Raw genomic sequence first — 18,992 nt, 5'->3', positions numbered from 1 at the left:
TGATACTCTGGCAGAGGTATGGATGATACGCAGGGACTTCGAAATTACTGGCATTCAAGTCATCATTCAAATTAAAATATCCAAATTTTGGTCCATACGTATCATGAAACAGAAATAATGCTCATTTGATTACCTGACCAGGGTATTGATGGACATTCATTGGACAGTCAAAAATAAAAAACGTAATTGTAGTATTTCAACAAACAAGTGCTCACAAATCAGAGGCTCAAGATCACTCAACCAATCCAACTTTGGTAGAATGACTTAGCAACAATGAATTCCACAATTTAGTCAGTTTGATTTAAGTTGATGTATGCTGTGTATACAAATAATGGGGTGCCTGTGTATCAAGCAGCGTCCACTCATTCTTGGCCAGAGCATCAAATAACTCACAAATATGATTCACGTGAACTGTGAATTTTCTATCCTAGTATTGCTTTGCCAAGTCCCTGACCGCTTGCATTTTGCCGCCATTAAAAAAAAAAATTATAAAATAAAATAAAATAAAATTGCATTTCTATTACATTTAACAAAATTTCTTTTTTTCTTTTTTATTTCCAGTCCACCCTTAATTGCACATAACCTCCCCATCAGTATCTCTCCACAGGCTGCCGCTTTACGCTAGGCGATGGTGACGGAGAGCGATGTGGGGTCCACTTGCTACGTGGCATTACCCCGTTGGTTTGAGATTGGGGACTCGAGGAGTATCTATTCACCATCGTTGTTGAGGTACATGATGTCGCCCTTCGGGATCTGCATCTGTCCGTTGTTTCCTCTGCTGCCCCTCCGATTCAAATCTGGTTGTCCGCGCTGTGACATGAAATATAATTTTAGCTTTAAAAACAAATACCAGATCTGCTTACAAACCTTTCAATGGGGTATGAGAAACACCAAAACCCCACTAAATTTTAAAAAATAAAATAAAAATAAAAAAAATAAAAAGCTGTGGAGGTCATATGAGATGTTGGCTCTCAAGTGAATTGAATCACAAACGGTCTAGCTTAATAAGAGGAAATGGACAAGATAAATGATCCAACAGCGCACACAAGGCATCCCATGTACAAGATCCAAGCATTCCATCACTTGGGTCCCAGTGCAGATGTTTATTAGCCCAAAAATCACGCAGTCCACTTATCAAGTTGGCCATAGTTCGCAAAACAAATGGATGGCTGAAAAACTCGGCAACATTTACATGGGCCAGATCATCTACATGGTCACAATCATCTAACAGATGATTTGGATCTTGCTCCTGTATGCCACACTGCTGCATGTAGAACATCAGTCAGCTTAGCAAACCTCCTTTCTTTCCTAGGTTCCATAATATGGAAGAAGCCTCTCGGGTCCAACTTGAAATAACCAGGTTGAAATTTGGAAGCCTGGCCCAACATTCAGCATGAACACTGGGAAACTACAATCTGGTTATTTCCACTTTGTTAGACAAATAATGAAATTGAATTCAATAGTGCATCCAAACACAACCTTCAGGCCTTTTTGGGATGAAGAAAATGGGATATGGACATATAGCGAATCCATCAATTTTGACATATTCGTAGATATGCCAGATTTTGGATTTGACAAATCCACAAGTCCATTGTTTGATGATCAACATACAAATCGGTGGATTTGGGGAGCATTTATTGCAATGGTAAGAGCCTTGACTGCTTTTGACTCAGAATCCAATGATACAAGGGTATGGATTTGGGAAATCCATGGATTTGGCAAATCCCCCAAGGAAAACAAACAGGGGAGATTTCAAATCTGCAGATTTCACAAATCACCTACTTCAAATCCCTCAACCCAAACAGCACCCCCCCCCCCCCCCCCTTAATGTTTTGACACCCATGGGAGAGCATGCTAACTTCCCCCCTTAATGTTTCAACCTCTCTGCCATCCTTCTTCCATTGATGGTTGGAATCCTCCAATGATTGAAACAAAGTTTCCAGAAAGCCAACTTCCCCGGTACAAATGACCAAATCATCCACTAAGTTCCACCAATTCCTTCCATTGATGAAATCTTTATCTTAAGAAGACCATCCTAACATTTCCCCTCCATTTCAGATGAACTTTTGACCCAAATCCTTCAAAGAAGATGAGATAGAGGATTAGAAAGAAATAGAGGCCTGTTGAGACAGAAAATTGGATGACAAGTCACCTATACAAGGAAGTGTGAAGGACTCCACCTGAAAATCTTTGATCTCCTCCAATGCAATGCTACTATCCCTATAATCTGCATTCCTTTCACCAGAAGAACTCAACAACTCTACTGAGATAGATGACTCGCTATAGGGATGGTGAACCTGTGCCACTGTGATGCCACTCTAGACCCTGCATTTTTTATTTATTTTTTTTTTTTTTTTTGGGCGCCCATTTCTCATGGCCTCAGTATACTTAAAATGGGCCCATACAAAGGCTAGCAACTGAAGCCCAAGGTTTTACTCATCCCCTCAACCGAAACTCGTCAAACAACTCGCAAGATTTTGTAAGTCTCCAAAGTCGCTGTGTATCATTCTCACCTTCTGAAATCTCATCAAAATATTACAAAAAATAGATATTTTCTTGAAGGGACATTTTTTGTAAGTATGGTAACAGCTTCCATGTCCATCGCCTTTTTCAACCCAAACCCCCTGCTCAACGTCTATTGCAGCATTTTCAAAACTCCCACATGCATCATCGAGATGTTAGGTTCCTGTACCCATCGGCAGGGACTTTAATGCTTCCTACTTCGAGTTCGTCCCTTTACAAAACCTCCCTAGCATGCAACTCCATTACAGGATCTGGTCACCAAGAAAGTTTCCACATCCCACGTGCACAGCAGGGCGCCCCAAACTTTAAGAGCAAAATGCACTTCTGTCCAACTCCACAATGGCCTTCCACTGAGATGGAACTTCCAACTGGCTTCCAGGTCTCACCCACCCACCTTCAAGGACTCTCATGGCTTCCCTTTCTATTGCAAACATAACCAAAACAGAGAATCAATCCAGTTTATTTATTCCTAATGTTGCCGTAACCCTCCAATGGATTTTTACCCAATCTCCAAACAACTCCCTCGACATACTACTGATGTCAGACTTAATCGAACACAAATCAACCATGATTGAGTGGATAAGGGCCAGTTACATATAAATGCAATAAAAAAGGATGGAAAATGGGGAAAATATATATATATAGAGAGAGAGATTTTTGTTGAGAAGTAAGAAATTTATTGCTGCAGCACAAGGCTGAAAGCAACAAACAAAGAGAGAAAAAGGAACCCCAGAGAATTACCAAGCCCACTCCCTGACAAAAGAAAAAAATAAATAAATTCTATCTGTGATTCCAATGGTTTCACATCCTATCCCTATAGCAGCAAAAAAGATTAAAGAACCAAAAAAGTAAAGAGATCGTATACCCCTTATGATATTTCCCAAAATGGTCCACCATGCTTATGATCACCAAATCCCACTCAAATTTTGTATTTTGATCCTCAAAATAAATCTGGATCTAGTTTAAAATTAGCTTCTAAGCTTCATTCATGGTTAACATGAATAAAGTGGAAAAACAAGAGAAACATCGAAAATAAAAACTTCCATAATGGGCCCTTTTTGGACATATTGGCCTGTAACTGCTGTATTTGCACAATACTTGGCCTCATAACAATGCCGATACATATCAGCTCATTTTTTTCATAACAAACCGATTCACCTCCGTATCACATGACAGGGGTATGACTTTTACTTTACATAATGGCCGGTACGGCCAAAACACAAGCATTTTTAACACCGTGGGCCCCTACTTGCTTCACATATCCATGTCATGTTTCTTGTAATGTAGAGATAATTGTGAGCAAAATAATGAAGCTACTACATTTTCTTTTGTTGATGACGATGATAATGCATTTGAGTTCATTGATTACCTTTCTTAAGACAAATGCCAAATACAGGTAAGCTACTTCCCATTCCTCCGCTGATAGTGTGCCTGCAATTTCATAATATGAATAATATAAAGCAACTATTCAACAAGAAATCATGTGCATGCTGAATCTATCTGACTATGGTTGGACTTTAAATTCAGGAGTTTGAGTTAAAAACCAGCGAAGAATTTGTGAAAAAGAAGAATGCAATTTTTCGATAAATAAAAAAGGGATCTAGGAAGAATCTACATAAGAGGATTTAGAATCTTCAACTCAAGGCTTTGCACAGTATATTCCAGTTTTAGTTCAAACAAGTAGGGCCTATTATTTTGTAATCCAGACCACTGGCCTGTTGTGTCCTGCCATGGATGGACCATGCCCCGAAGTCTCCTTGATAGGACAATTCTAACCTTTCGACTTGTGGTCTACAAATGAATGGTTAAGATAACTATAGCAATAAGCCCACATTCAACTGAAAGAAGAAAAAAAAAAACTCCCAAGCTCGGTGGCAAGGATCTTGCAATTTGGAAAAATTTTGGGGCATGGTCCATCCACGTTCGGACACGACAGACCCGATCCTGATTACTGAAACAAGGATGGCTCCACTCGTCAGAATTGACAACCTGAGTATACTGTCCAAAGGTTCATTCAAGTCCTATTAAGTCTGTCTCTGCATAGGCCCCAAATAGCAATCAAAGCTTTTTAGTTAGTATCCCAGATTGACAGGAAACAGAAAAACATACGGATGTGGACTCACTTTGATCCTGATTTCCATCACCCAACGCACCAAGCCTCCGCATGAGCTCTGCAAATTCAGGCTTTTTCAAGTACTCAGCTACAAATTCATGAAAGTTCTTCACAAGAACAAGCTCCAAATCATACTGCAATTATAAAGACAGCAGAAACTGCATGAATACAAATCGCTCAGGTAAACAGTAAAATATGCTAGAGGTTCACTAACCACAGATGCATGTAGAGCCCAAGCCCAATCCATTCCCCCAAACGTGCCCACATGGCATGCCCATGAGATATACAAGCCATGCAATTAGGCAAGACCCAACATGTTGTTCTCCTGGCCTAAGAACTAGGATGGTCCAGTCCTCAAGCAGGCCACCATACATAATAAATGGGCACTCAAAAGAATCAATAACTGGTCTACATTTCACATACATATGTGCCTGCCATGCTTGATGAGTGGACCAACCTGATTCTCAGGTCAGGGCATGATGGATGGCTTGGATCTTGCACCATGTGGGCACATGTGGAGGCATATTTTGGCAATGGGCTATGCATGCACGAAGGACCATCAACCTCATGCTTGTCTGCAAGTGCAAGCATGCATGTGTATACACAACTTTCTACCATAATAATCCAACAAATGCAAAACATTAGCATGCATGCGTACACACAACTTTCTACCATAATAGTCCAACAAATGTCAAACATTAGCATGCATGACATAATCAGGAAAGGAAATCCACACCTCCTCTGCTAACGACTTGAAAACATGAAAAGGAACAATCCATTCGGGACAATCAACAGCATCCTGCAACCGTTACGAGATTGTGATTATAAATGAAGAAACCTTAAAGACAGTAAAATGGTGAACCATTTTAGAATTGGTCAATACATTCCATTAATTTTCATCAAGAAAAACATATTCTTATAAGACTTGTTGTATAGAGCTATCAATGAAAAGAAACTTGTGCATGTGGAGTCCACAGCCTTAGCAGGTGAATGGGATCTCTCTTTCCTCCATAGCTTTGCTAAGCTCGCATGCACTTCCCCACAAGCAACTACACATGCCATGGTAGCATATGTGTGGGACATCCAAACTGTGCTTCAAGTGGGCCTGACCATGTAGTAGACCTGCCCCAAAGCTCAAGCCTTCAACTCATCAGATGGGCCACTGAAAAAAAATGAATGCCTAATAGAATTGCCAATGGTCCACATTCAACATAAGCAGGTGGCCCACCTTATGAGTGGACCAGCCCAATCATCTATGAAGTGGGGGCCACATGATGCATGTCTTCGATGTCCCACACATGTACCAGCTAGGCAAATATAGATATACATAGAGGTGCATGTGGGCTTACATAACTCCCGTGCCTGGATAAAAGTAAAACTTAATGCCATTAGGAAATATTAAGTGAGAATTTAAGTCTAGAAACATTCATTTACAGGAACTAATGCATTCCAAACAATCACATATCTTTTGAGGATATCAGTACCATCAATTAATAGATTCCAATACAACCACGTGAAAAAAAGAAAAGAGCTTGGCAGCCAACAAGATTTTTCGTGTTACATAATTAGTAAAGAGTTGATACAAATAACCTTTCCACCCTGCCAAGGGCAAATGATTGGTACACTTGCATGCTGGTCTGGAAAGGATACAATGCATTTGCATACAAATTTACTTCTGTTTACGGCGTTGCTGGTGTTGTTATGTAGGAGGAATCATATGATCGTAAAGCCTCCTGATTTTTGCAGCATGCCTCATGCAGGAGCTACCCTACCCCATACGTGCTCCTTCCACACATGTGCACAAGAAGAGGCCTGGATGGGGGCCCACTTAATCACACATGATAATAGTACCTAATTTAGTGGTTTTTAATTTATTTACGTGGTTTTATTTTAGAGGTTTTCATACTATTAAGAGCTTTTCCATATATATTTTCTCTAGTATCCTCAAAAGTCCAACTGTATTAGAAGTCTTTTGTTATTTGTTTTTAGATTTTGAAAAGTCTAGAATTGTTAGGAGGAGAACAATAAAACTATGCACGTATCTCTATAGATATGCCTCAAGTCCAGACACATGAATACACTTTCTATGACATTCTAAAAACATTTGCCGCAAGCCTTCTCTCGTTCAGGTAGAAGCATTAGGGCCTGTTTGGTTACCATCAAAATTGTGTTCGGATAGAACTTTTTTTAATAAATCTATCCAACCAAGGGTGTATGAATGGACTATTTTATTGTACTGCCTGCTATTTGTTTGTCAAACACACTACCTGAACAAGCATACGTGGCTCTTGTACACATTATGCACATTGGCACGTGTGGAGATGCGGCACACTTGTAGATTAACAATGGCATAGGTGGTACGTATAGGATTATATGAAGATGCATAGCAGCACATTCAATATCTCGAAAATGCAGTGTCATGCAGCATGTGTGGCATATATACATATGAGTATTTGGCCTATTGACATACACGGCATATACCAGGCATTTGAAAGTTGAATGTAATACATGTGGGGTGGTTGATGACAGTGTTTTCAGTAGCATAGTAGCATGGTGTAACGAAAACGCTATGTAGCGTACGCAAGTAGCGTAATTCCCTGGTAGCGTAAGCTATGGGGTATGTAGAGTAACCTACAATGCATGTGGCGTATACTACATGTAGTGTAAGCCCCGTATCCTAGATCGTACCGTTCCATAAACTTCCACGGTCTTCCCGGTCGAATTTCGACAACCTTCGACCATTAACCGGTATTTGCGCGCGACCCTGATTCACATGCCGTCAACCCGAGTCGACTCAACTCAAGACTTGTACCATAGCAACCGTGCCATCGCCGCGGTTCCGATGCCGCGACTCGCGCGCCGAGGTGATACCCTGGTCGGGAGATGTGGGCCAGCGTTCAGTGCGAGAAAAACGCCGTGCGTTGCAAAACCCGAGAGAATCTCTACGACTTGTCACATCAATCAATCCCATCATATCAAGTACATGTCAAGTACACATCACCTTTCACCCTTTCCCAAGCAAGCCCCAAAAGTCAAAAAGTTCTTACAAAGCCCATACTTTTCTTACAACATTTGCCACAAAAGTCAAAAAAGGGCTCTTACACCCATCACTCACCACATCAACACATCCATCACCCATCTCTCCCCCTTTACAAGTCTCTCTCTCTCATTCATTTTCAAAGTCATTCCCAAGCAACCCAAGAGCACCATCCGTCCAAGCTCTTCCACTCCAAGAGAGCCACAAGTGTGGCCCACTTTTCCTACCCCTTCATCTCCCATCTCAACTATCCAAACCTCATCTCCTCCGTTGGAATCGAAGCTAAGAAGTTAAGGAAGCCAAGGGAGCAAAAAGATCAAGCAGTGGGTGCTTTGATAGGTTAGTTTTAATGTTTTTAAGATGGGCCAAGTGAGGCCAACCGATCAATGGTTTGGATCTCACTTTGAACCCTAAGATGTGGCCGATGGCCCACTTGGATCATCATGATCATTCCATGATGGGGCCATTCTCCATGGACCCCATCATGATGTTTAATTTCCTTGCATACTTAGGATCATTTAGACCGTCTAATTTAGTGGAGAAGGGATCTCCACCGTTGGATTTTGATTTAATGGGCTCATGTGTAATGGGACTCACTTGATGTATGATTTAGTGCAAGGGAGGGGCTATAGTGCCGAGGTCCCTCCATCACGCGTGTCCCACTCTCTATCTCTCTCTCCCTCTCTATTTCTTTTTTTTTTGTGTGATCATAACATGGTTGTTTGGCCCACTTAAATGAACCCCACCATGAGGCATGTATTATATCCAAACCATCTACAAGTGGGGCCCACTTTGTGTGTGTAGTATCCACACCATCCTCCATGAGGTGGCCCACCTCTAATGTATCTGCTAAGTCTAGCGGCCAGGGACGCTGGACGTTTGTTGGAAAACACAAATATTAGCTTGGTTCCAAGCCAATGGGGGAGGCCCACTTATTTTGGCCCCACCTTGATGTATGTCTTCAATCCACGCCGTCCATTCCTTTCCCAACCTCATTTTAGGCGTTGAACCGAAAAATGGTATCAACCCGAGGTCCTGGCGGGCCATACCGTAGCAAATGGTGGTTTTCACTATTGAAACCTTCCCTAATAATTTTATACGCCGAAATATGTCCAATATTGGGCTTGTTTTGCTTGTCTGGAGCCATGGAGGGCCATTGGACGGAGTGGATTCTCTAGATGCGGACCCCACCTATGAAAACCACAAAAAAATTGAAATAAAAAAAAAAATTTATAACACAGCAGCCAACGCTGCTGTGTCAGAAGGCAACAGGCGTTGCCTGCGGACGGGCAGGCAGACAACCACCCACGGCTCTAGCCGTGGGCCCCACCTTGATGTTTATTTGTCATCCAACCTGTTCACGAGGTGGGCCACTTCCTTAAGTGGGCCCCCTCCAAATTTTATCCACATCCAGACCTCAGGTGGACCACACCGTAGGAAACAGTGGGATTGAACGGTGACCTTTGAAATCCTTTTTGGGTCCACAGAAGTTTTGGATCAGGATGAAATTTGTTCCTACTCTTCATCTAGGTCTACGTGACCTTATCAACGGGTTGGATGGTGTATAAACATTATGGTGGGCCCCACGTGGAGCCCACAGTGACATGTGTTTCATTTCCACCGTCCGCCTGGACAATGGAGCCCACTATAATGTTTGTGTCATATCCCCACCGTCCAGGGGACGGTGGGTGTGTGTGTGCGTGTGCGTGTGTGTGTGGGCGTGTGTGTGTGTGTGTGTATAATATTATATTATATGTATAATATTGTATATACTATATATAAAATATATATTATATTATCTATAATATACTGGGTGGTGGGCCTTCATGTGGACCCCCATCATGAGGCAGGTGCTGCATCCAACCTATCCATCCATTTTAAAAGTTTATTTTATGGCATGGGCATAAAGAATGAGCTAGATCCATAGCTCAAGTGGACCCCATCTTGGTATGTGGATGAGGCCCATCTTAATTTATCTGCGGTAGTCCATTGGGGCCCACTTTGATGTGGATGTAAGGCCCATGTTAGGAGGCCCATTCGATGTATTAGGGCCTATGGGTTGAGGCCCATTTGATGTACATATGGGGCCCAATTGGTGTGGCCCATTTGATACACACAAGGCCCATGTGATTAGGCCCATTGTGATGTATTTTAAGGCCCATGGGCTATGGCCCATTGCAATGTACATAAGGCCCGTTGGTGAGGCCCATTAATGCGGCCCATTTGATGAATGTAAGGCCCATGTGATACGGCCCATTTGATATATTGAAGGTCCAATGGGATGTACCTAAGGCCCATTGCAATGTGTGCTCCCAACATGGTTTATGCAATGATGTTTACGACGGGCTATGCCTTGGGAGTAATGTTGGTTTGACGTCCACGTTGCAAGTATAGTGTTGGTTAAATGTCCACATTATGACTCTCCCTAGGGCTCATTATAGGCCCATACATGTAATGTGTAGGCCGTCTAAGCCCATCTTCGTTATGAACTGCATCCTTTACCATATAACCTGCTTAATATAGTCCCATGATTCACGATCATACGCATCATATGTATGCTTGATATGAGGAGTGACTGATCATAGCATATGCCTCGGGCAGATTGTTTATGGGCTCCCGGATAGGCAGTGCTGCCCTGCATGAGCGCACGATACGCGCAGGATTGCTGCATGACTGGATAGTATGATTCATGCATTCGCATTGTGTGATATGGTACTGTACGCCCTAGCGACATCAGGGCCGTAGCCTCCACAGGCGTATCGTGGTTGGCAGGATTGGATACCGAAAATCTTGTTCTACATGGGGTGCTATAGATATCCTTGGGTGAAAGTCCCTAAACCCTTATGATACCAAGAGGTTGCTCCAACGTCTAGACCGAGTGGGTGCCTGAGCGCCGAGTGCCGATTACCAGACGGTTGCACTTTCCACCGTGTCATGGTCGGTTGGAAGGGGGTACGGCCTTACCCGCCCGAGAGTAGGGGGCAATGCTAGGCTGAGTCTAACCAGCTCGAGGAATGGGTCCGCTATTGACGAGCCGAGCCCGATATTGGCAGGCGGATAGTGAGGTCTTTTCCACTCACCTTATTGCGCGCGATGGGGTGGCAATCTGGCTTGGAGTGTACTGGACCCCAGTGATATTCCAGATTTTGAGCTGTATTGATATCTGAACTTAGATGAGGATTTGCATGCTTGAGTTGCATTTCGCATTGCATGGCCTTGGTATGGCCGACATCATTCATGCCTTGCACCGCATGGCCTTGGTACGGCTATGGTATTCTTGGCTTTCATCAGCATGTTCCGCATTACTTTAATACTGCATAACTGCATTACCACCTTGAGCACACACCTTCACCACCCTCTAAGCTTTCTATAAGCTTATGCACAACCGTTGCGTGCAGGTGACGTTGGATCGCAGCAACGCTGAGGCCTGAGCACGTGGCAGATTATTTTGGAGTTTTGTTCATCATCATTGTATTTCTCTTTATGCTCATTGTACTTGTAAAGTTTTTTATCATAGTGGAAATGTGATGGAGTTTTTGGTTGTTATTTGTGGGTTATGCCTTTGGTTATGCTTATTACGAATCAAACTGATGTTGAAAAAAATCCTCTTCGTAGCATCCCAGGATCGGAACCTGGCGAATGGGCGCTGGGAGCCGAGAATGGGGTTCTACGGAGGATGTCGGCGCCGGATTCGGCGATCGGGAATTTTGTGAGCCCGGTTTCCGAGTTTGGGGCGTGACATGTAGTGTAGCATAGTGTGTAGCATGGATAGCATAAGCCACCTGAAATCTCATTTTTTTAAAGTGTTTTTTTCTATGTTAGTTTAACACCTATTTTAAAATGGTGATGACTTATACCTATGACACATGGCACTACATTAAACTAACCCGGACCATCCAAATTGTGGTCCATATCGTAGTTAGAGCACTTAGATCAATCTGGACCATCCAAATTGTGGGGTCTATATCATGAATTTGTGATGTCTCAATGAATAAATAAAAAAGAAGTCATAGTTAGAGATGTCTAAAGGCGAAGAGAGAGAGAGAGAGAGAGAGAGAGAGAGAGAGAGAGAGAGATTTTGCATGGAAATAAGTGGTTGATGATCCAGATTCGTAGTCAAGAACTCATAGAAATTATGCATTTTGTAAATTTTATCATATTTTCCATTATTTTAATTAAAAATATTAAGGATTGTGTGGCTTATGCTACACGTTATAAAGGGCCAAATGCCACGCTATATGCTACGCGTTATTTAAAACACTGGTTGAAGATGAGCGGTCTCACTTATGGCACATTCAAACATGCGGTTTATGCAGCAAATGCAGCAAATGTGGCAAATGTGCTACACATGTGTACACAAAATCATTACTCCATGTATTTTATGAAAATGGGCCAAAACCAACTGTGTCCGGATTGCACAATCCACAATAATGGCTTCTTTTTTTTTACAGCCTTGTCTTTGGTTTTATTGAAGTTAGTTCCATGTCCGAATAATTGCTGTTGACAAACCATGGACAAATGCCATGTCTAGACAAGGTTGTCCAAATGGAACCTCTTCAGTAACCAAACAACCCCTTAGGGAGGGGGTTTTGCGTGATCTCTAGCTTAAAGGCTAGAGGGCTGTAGTGCTTATGCTCAGTCTTCTTTATCTTCTATCTGCTTCTGAGTATATTTTTTTCTGCAACTTCTCTGATTGTTTGAGCTATAAACTTGGTACATAGATCTGGAATTTGCAAGTGCTTTCTGTTCTTTGACTCCATCTTCTTTATCCAACTCCTCTGCAGAGAACCCAATCAGCTCCATGTTACTTCCATTTATCCTAGATTTTTAATTCTTTAACAGGTTCCATTTCAATTCAATCTGATGATTACCTGCTTTCCCATGTTTGTTATCATGAAAATTAATCAACTACTTCAATCAGTGTTTTAAATAGCTTAATTACATAGTGTGTAGCTTACACTATGTAGCATGCCCCAGCTTCATGGTATGTAGCTAATGACAATAGCTTAAGTCACATGTAGCTTAGCTACACGCTACGTAGCATACACTTCAAGCTACGATACAACTATGTAGCGTTCACCACCTGCTATGTAGCCCATGGTAAACGATATGTACTATCCGCTAAATTATTTTTCACTGAAAGGGTAAAATGAATTAATGTTTTCAATGATTTGTTACTTTTTTCCACTAAAATTAATTAATATTTTCAATGATTTTAGTGAAAGAATATGTGCAACAATATTAAATAAATCCCGTTGCCATTTTTTTTTCTTCATGTTTACTCCTTGCTCTATTTTTGCTATTATTTTAATTAAAATTCAGAAGTAGTGTGTAGCTGATGCTACATGGTGTGTAGCTTATGCCTTGCTCTTCAAAGTGGGACTGCAGTACATAACTATTTGCTATCTAAAACATTGGGTTCAATTAAAGAAAGATGGAGATGAAGAGGAAAAGGTGAATATGAACTCAAAGAGCGCATGATAAACACTACTATTTCGAAAAGAGTAACAAAAGAGATTTGTCAAATCAATTACAACCCCTTAACTGCATGTAACTACTTTAGGTAGTTTGCTAACCAAATGTAAGTGACGTTAAGTGTGCTTTAGGTAGTTTCCTAACTATTTGTTACTTTAGGTGGCTTCCCAAATCATGTACTTCTTGTACTCGTCTTGGCTCAAGTTCAACAAAGCTAGAGAATTTTCAAACGTCTCTTGATATTCTATATGGTATCAAAGCTCACAAGAACATCTAGAACTTGAGAGATTCAATCAATCCTGTTGGTGCCAAGGGAGATCAACCTCTGACAGTAGTTGTCAATCAATTGATCGTGAGAGAGAGAAAACTCCTTCAACGAACTTTTTGTTGTGGAACATTGCAAATCTCCATGTTAGAATGAGAGGATATGTGGGAGTCATTGATGAACAATACCCCATGCCGGACAAAGAGACTGTAATAACCCAAATTCATGTAGGCATTTATACACATTTGTGCACACACAACCATACATCATGTGGAAGGTAGCGGACACTTAGACACACCATAGATTAGAGGAGTCTCCTCATTTGTCCACCTGATAGGCCAGCTTGAATTTCGAGGACGAAATTCCTTTTAAGGGGGGTTAGAATGTAATGACCTTGGATTCTTGTACACATTCATGTACACTCGCAGTCATCCAAGCATACATGCATACATCCATCGATTCATCCATGCATTCATGCATACTCACATCCATCCATACATGACCAACTATGCATCCATCAATCAGGTATACAGATGACCATTGATTTGTGTATTGTAATTACCTAATCTTGACAATTGCTTGTGAATTAAATTTATCCAAGGTGTGACCGTTGATGTCTGTTAAATCTATCTACTTTTAACCATTGAACTATGTAGCAAAATTAGCCCACTTATGACCATAGATCTAAACGCTAAATTAGGCCAATTGTGACCATTAGCTTGCATGTTATATTCACTCAATTGCGACCCATGCATCAAATCTATCCAATTAGGACCGTCAATCCATGCCGTAAACCTGCCCAAAGATGACTGTTTATCCGAGTGTTAAACCAGCCCAATTTCAACCATTGATCATCAGTTACGTACCAAATCAGCCCACTTTTAAACCATTGAATTGCGACATATTCTATCGAAGTAGTATGACCCTTGAGTTGTAGCTTAAATCAGCCCACGTGTAATCGTTGATTTTAATACAATTTGGCCAAACTGGAGCGTCAAAGTACATGTTAAGACAATCCACCCTAGACCGGTGATTTGTGCATCCAACACACAATTTGGACCATTGATCCGCACATCCAATCTGTCCAATATGGACTGTCAATCTGCACCTAAATCTGAATGCTTGTGACCGTTAAATTGACTTCCAAACCCATCTGTTTATGACCGTTGAAATACACCCAAAGTAGACCATGGATGGTCATTGATTTGTACATCTAAAATCACTCAATCCAGACCATTGATCTAGTGACCAGCAACGTCCAAATCTATCCAGCAACTCTCGCACGTAAACCCTCTAAAATCGGCCATTAATCACACAGTGTAGACTCTCTCTCTCCTTCCCTCCCTCCCTCCCTCCCTCCCTCCCTAAACCCCAAACATCCCATACGTTCATCTCTACAACCACCCACGATAACTATTTACATCCATACGTTCATCTCTATAACCACCCACGATAACGATTTATATGTGCACTACTTTCTAAATAATAATAAATGGCAACTTCCATTACCAGACTCTTAACACATATGGGCGTCTTCACTTTCTAAATAATCAACCCACTTTTAAACCAATGGATTGACAAAACCTATCCAAGTATAACCCTTGAATTGTAGCTTAAATCAGCCCACATGTAACCGTTGATTTTAAGACAATTTGGCCAAATTGGACTATCGAAGTCATCCACCCTAGACCGGTGATTTGTGCATCCGATACACAAATTTTTTTTTTTATTTTATTATTTTTTTTGGGTTAGCTTGTTAGTACACACCCATGTCAGTACACACACTCTATGTTAGTGCACACCCATGTCAGTACACACACTCCAATACACACAATTTGGACCATTAATCCACACATCAAATATGTCCATCATGTACCGTCAATCATCACCTTAAATCTGGCCATTGTTACCATTAAATTGACTTCCAAACCCATCTGTTTATGACAAGGTGTCCCATATCGGTATCGGTTGGCGTAACGGTGCCCTCCGAAACTGATACGGATACGGGGGCATAACGGCCCGTAACGGCACAATTTTTTTTTTTTTTGCCAAAAAAATATGAAAAAATATGGATTAAATCCGAAATATTCTAAGCATTCCAAATATACATTCATTTATAAATTGAAAAATGTTTATGGTGGTGTAACGGTCCACTCTTTGGTGAGAAGTTGTATGGGACTGTCTGATTAATTTTTTAACCAGGTAACTTGAATTTGACTACAAAATTCATATATTTAATTTTCTAAATATGTAATTTATATACTTAACTTGATATCATTTCTCCCAATAGTTCTTTAAAAAAATGAAATTAAATTCAAGCAGATGGCGTTGCCAATTTGGGGCTGACTTGGAGGACCAATCTATTCTCCAAATCAGCCTCAAATTCATGCCATTTATTGTCATTATCCCACTTATAAATTGGTGGACATTTATTGGATAGTGAATCATAAAAAAAAAAAATCAAAAGGCCCTATTTTAAAAAATAAAAGTCCACAAATTAACAATTAAAACTATTCAAACAATTTGATTTTGGCATTGTGAGTTAGCAATTGCAGTTCATAATTTAATTGCCAAATTTTAAGTTAATATATGTCTCGTGTACAATTTTTTAAGGCTTGAATTAGGAGGGACTCGGATTGTAAAGTGCAACACACGTGTCAAAGTTTTTTGGGCCCCACCCGTGATGAATGTGTTATATCCACATTGTCCATCCATTTTTGCCAAATAATTTTAGGGCATGAGCCCAAAAATGAGGCACATCCAAAGTTCAGGTGGACTGCACCATAAGAAACAACAATAATTAAACGTTCACCATTAAAAATTTATTGGGGGCTAGAAAAGTTTTAGATCAAGCTGACATGTGTGTTTTCCCTTCATCCACGTCAGTGTGACCCAATTAATAGGTTAGATTGAAAATAAACATTACAGTGGACCTTAAGAAATTTTTAATGGTGAGCATTCTATAACCACTATTTCCTATGGTGTGGTCCACCTGAGATTTGGATATTACTAATTTTTTGGATCCTGACCTAAAATGACGTAGCAAAATGGATGGACAATATGGATAAAATATATACATCATGGTGGGGCCCACTCGGGTCTGATCAGATTGGATGGAAAATAAACGTTACCGTGCGCCCTACAAATTGTTTAACCGTGAAAATCATTATCTTCGCTACTATTTTTGGTGTGGTCCAGATGATCTCTGGATATAATTCATTTTTTGGGTGGTGCTCTAAAATGATCTCTAAAAATAGATGAACGGTGTAGATGTAATAAATACATCACTGTGGAGCCCATATAACTTTGATCTCCTTTGAACCGTTCATACAACTCGGAGCTCGAGGAGTGTCAGCGCTCGTCTCTTTGCGTGACACGTACCTACAGCAGCTAGCTGCTGCAAATTTAAAAAAAAAATGGAGGGAAACCGAAAAGAAAAAAAGAGGGAAAGAAGAGATTGAGAGAGAGAGAGAGAGTGAGTGCGAGAAAGAGAGAGAGGGAGAGGAACAAGAAGAAGAACATGAAGAAGCTGCAGCCGCAGCCGCAGCTACCCGAGAAGAAGAAGAAAGAGAAGAAGAAGAAGAAAAGAAAGGAAAAAAGGTAAGGTTTTTTTTTTGTTTTTGGTTTTTTTTTTTTTTTTTTTCAGGGCCCGTAACAGTCGTTACAGTCACAGAATTCCGTAACGGCCATTTCGACCCCGTATCACATAACGGGTCCCACCATTACCGTTACGTATCGGCTGCTATGGCCAATACGTAACCGATTTGGGATACCTTGGTTTATGACCGTTGAAATACACCCAAACTAGACCATGGATAACCGTTGATTTGTACCTCTGAAATCACTCAATCTTGACCGTTGCTCTAGTGACCAACAACATCCAAATCTATCCAGTGACTCCTGCGTGTAAACCCTCCAAAATCAGCAGTTGATCTTTCAACTTCGTCCCTTGATTTACACATGCTAAACCCAACCGTTCAACCACTAATTTTATTTTTCAAATGGTCCATTCTAATCACCCATCAATACCCGTTCCTTAACCAATCTAAACCACCCATCTTCACCTTGGTCCACCCGTCCAATCACTCATCTGTCCATTAATCCAACTACTCATTTAAACACCCGATTCACCTAAATTGTCCATTCAAAGTCTACCACTAGACCAGCCCTCTTGAAAATCCAAGCCGTCCATTAAAAAGACCATCTAGACATCCACCTTATGAGCAGTGTATATCCTCCCCTCTTGGCACCCCTCACACGTGTGAGCATGGCAGGCAGCAACAGTATATATCCAGCCCTGTTGCTAATCTGATTTCTTTGTATGCAAATAAGCAGCCTACAGTCTCTTGTTCAAGTGTTGAAGCCGAATACAGGTCTATGGCTTCTACTACTGCTGAATTGACATGGTTGGCTTTTATTCTACGAGACATTGAATATCTTTGTATATGACGCATGTTTTATTATGTGGTAGCATCAGTTCTCCACATGTCAGTCAATCTGGTCTTCCATGCTCGAACAATACACATAGAGTTGGATTATCATTTTGTCTAGGAATGTGAGGCACTCCACCTGCTCATTACTAGGGCTGTCAACGGGTCGGGCCTGGGGTTGGCCTCGGCATGGATTTTGAACTGTTTCGGGCCCGAACCATTGATAGCCCTACTCATTACTCAATTTGTTTCTCCTTACCACCAGCTCACTGACATCTTTACATAGCCACTCTCTCGCGATACTTTTTGCTCTATTCTAGTCAAACTTGGCCTCGTCACTCGACCATGTTTAAGGGGGAGTAATAGAGGAGATTTATCATATCAGTTGCGGCCCCTTAACTGCATGTAACTACTTTATGTAGTTGCCTAACCAAATGAAAGTGGTGTGCTTTAGATAGTTTCCTAACTACATGCAACTACTTTAAATAGTTTCCTAATCAAACGTAAGTGGCGTAAGTTTATTTCTTCTTCTTCTTCTTTTTTAATGACAACAGGGTGCCCACGCCCCTTTTAAGGGGAGACTAATCCCTGTGGATGCACACAATCCCCCGCAAACTACGTGCATCGAGAAAAGTGGTGTAAGTATGTTTTAGGTAGTTTCCTAATTAAATGTAACTACTTTAGGTAGTTTCCTAAATCATGTACATCTTGCACTCTATAAATTGAATACAATACACTGCACCTCTCTAGGCTCATGCTTAAGAAAGCTAGAGAATTCTCAAACGTCTCTTGATATTCTAGAGGAATCACTATGATGATGCCAAGTGCTTCATGGTGTTGTGTGCAACAAAACATCCACATTGATTATGTACTGTGATCAGAACAATTGATTTGGGAGCCGTGGTGTGGATGGGTCATATGGCTTCAAGGCGAAAATGTTAGACATTCTACAAGAAGAACACACAAGTTGATGGTCAGGCAAAAATTGCAATCGATGGTCAGGATTGTCCAATCACTCAAAATTTTGGGCATCAACATCCATGTGGTAGTCTACCAGCTCAACAATCCTAATCACTATACAAGTTTCCAACGAGTATGGTGGGAACTGTTCCTTATAGGACTATGAGATATGCATCATAATACAATTTC

General features: G+C 41.1%; 1 protein-coding gene across 2 annotated transcripts in view; it reads right to left on the bottom strand.

The window, feature by feature from the left end:
- Window positions 1-278: 278 nt before the first annotated feature.
- The window catches only part of LOC131221707 (mRNA cap guanine-N7 methyltransferase 1), a 30,700-nt gene continuing 11,986 nt past the window's right edge, over window positions 279-18,992 (bottom strand). The window contains exons 11-14 of one of the 2 annotated variants that reach the window (XM_058217005.1): window positions 5,373-5,435; window positions 4,647-4,770; window positions 3,893-3,954; window positions 279-810 (exon numbers count right to left, since the gene is read on the bottom strand). In XM_058217005.1, the coding sequence (XP_058072988.1) occupies window positions 709-810; window positions 3,893-3,954; window positions 4,647-4,770; window positions 5,373-5,435 (351 nt within the window). In that variant the 3' untranslated portion in view covers window positions 279-708. The remainder of the gene's footprint in view (window positions 811-3,892; window positions 3,955-4,646; window positions 4,771-5,372; window positions 5,436-18,992) is intronic. The other variant, XM_058217006.1, reaches the window with a different exon arrangement.

The sequence above is a fragment of the Magnolia sinica genome, chromosome 12, assembly GCF_029962835.1.
Source record: "Magnolia sinica isolate HGM2019 chromosome 12, MsV1, whole genome shotgun sequence".
Taxonomy (NCBI): domain Eukaryota; kingdom Viridiplantae; phylum Streptophyta; class Magnoliopsida; order Magnoliales; family Magnoliaceae; genus Magnolia; species Magnolia sinica.
This window is presented reverse-complemented; position numbering and strand designations above follow the sequence as displayed.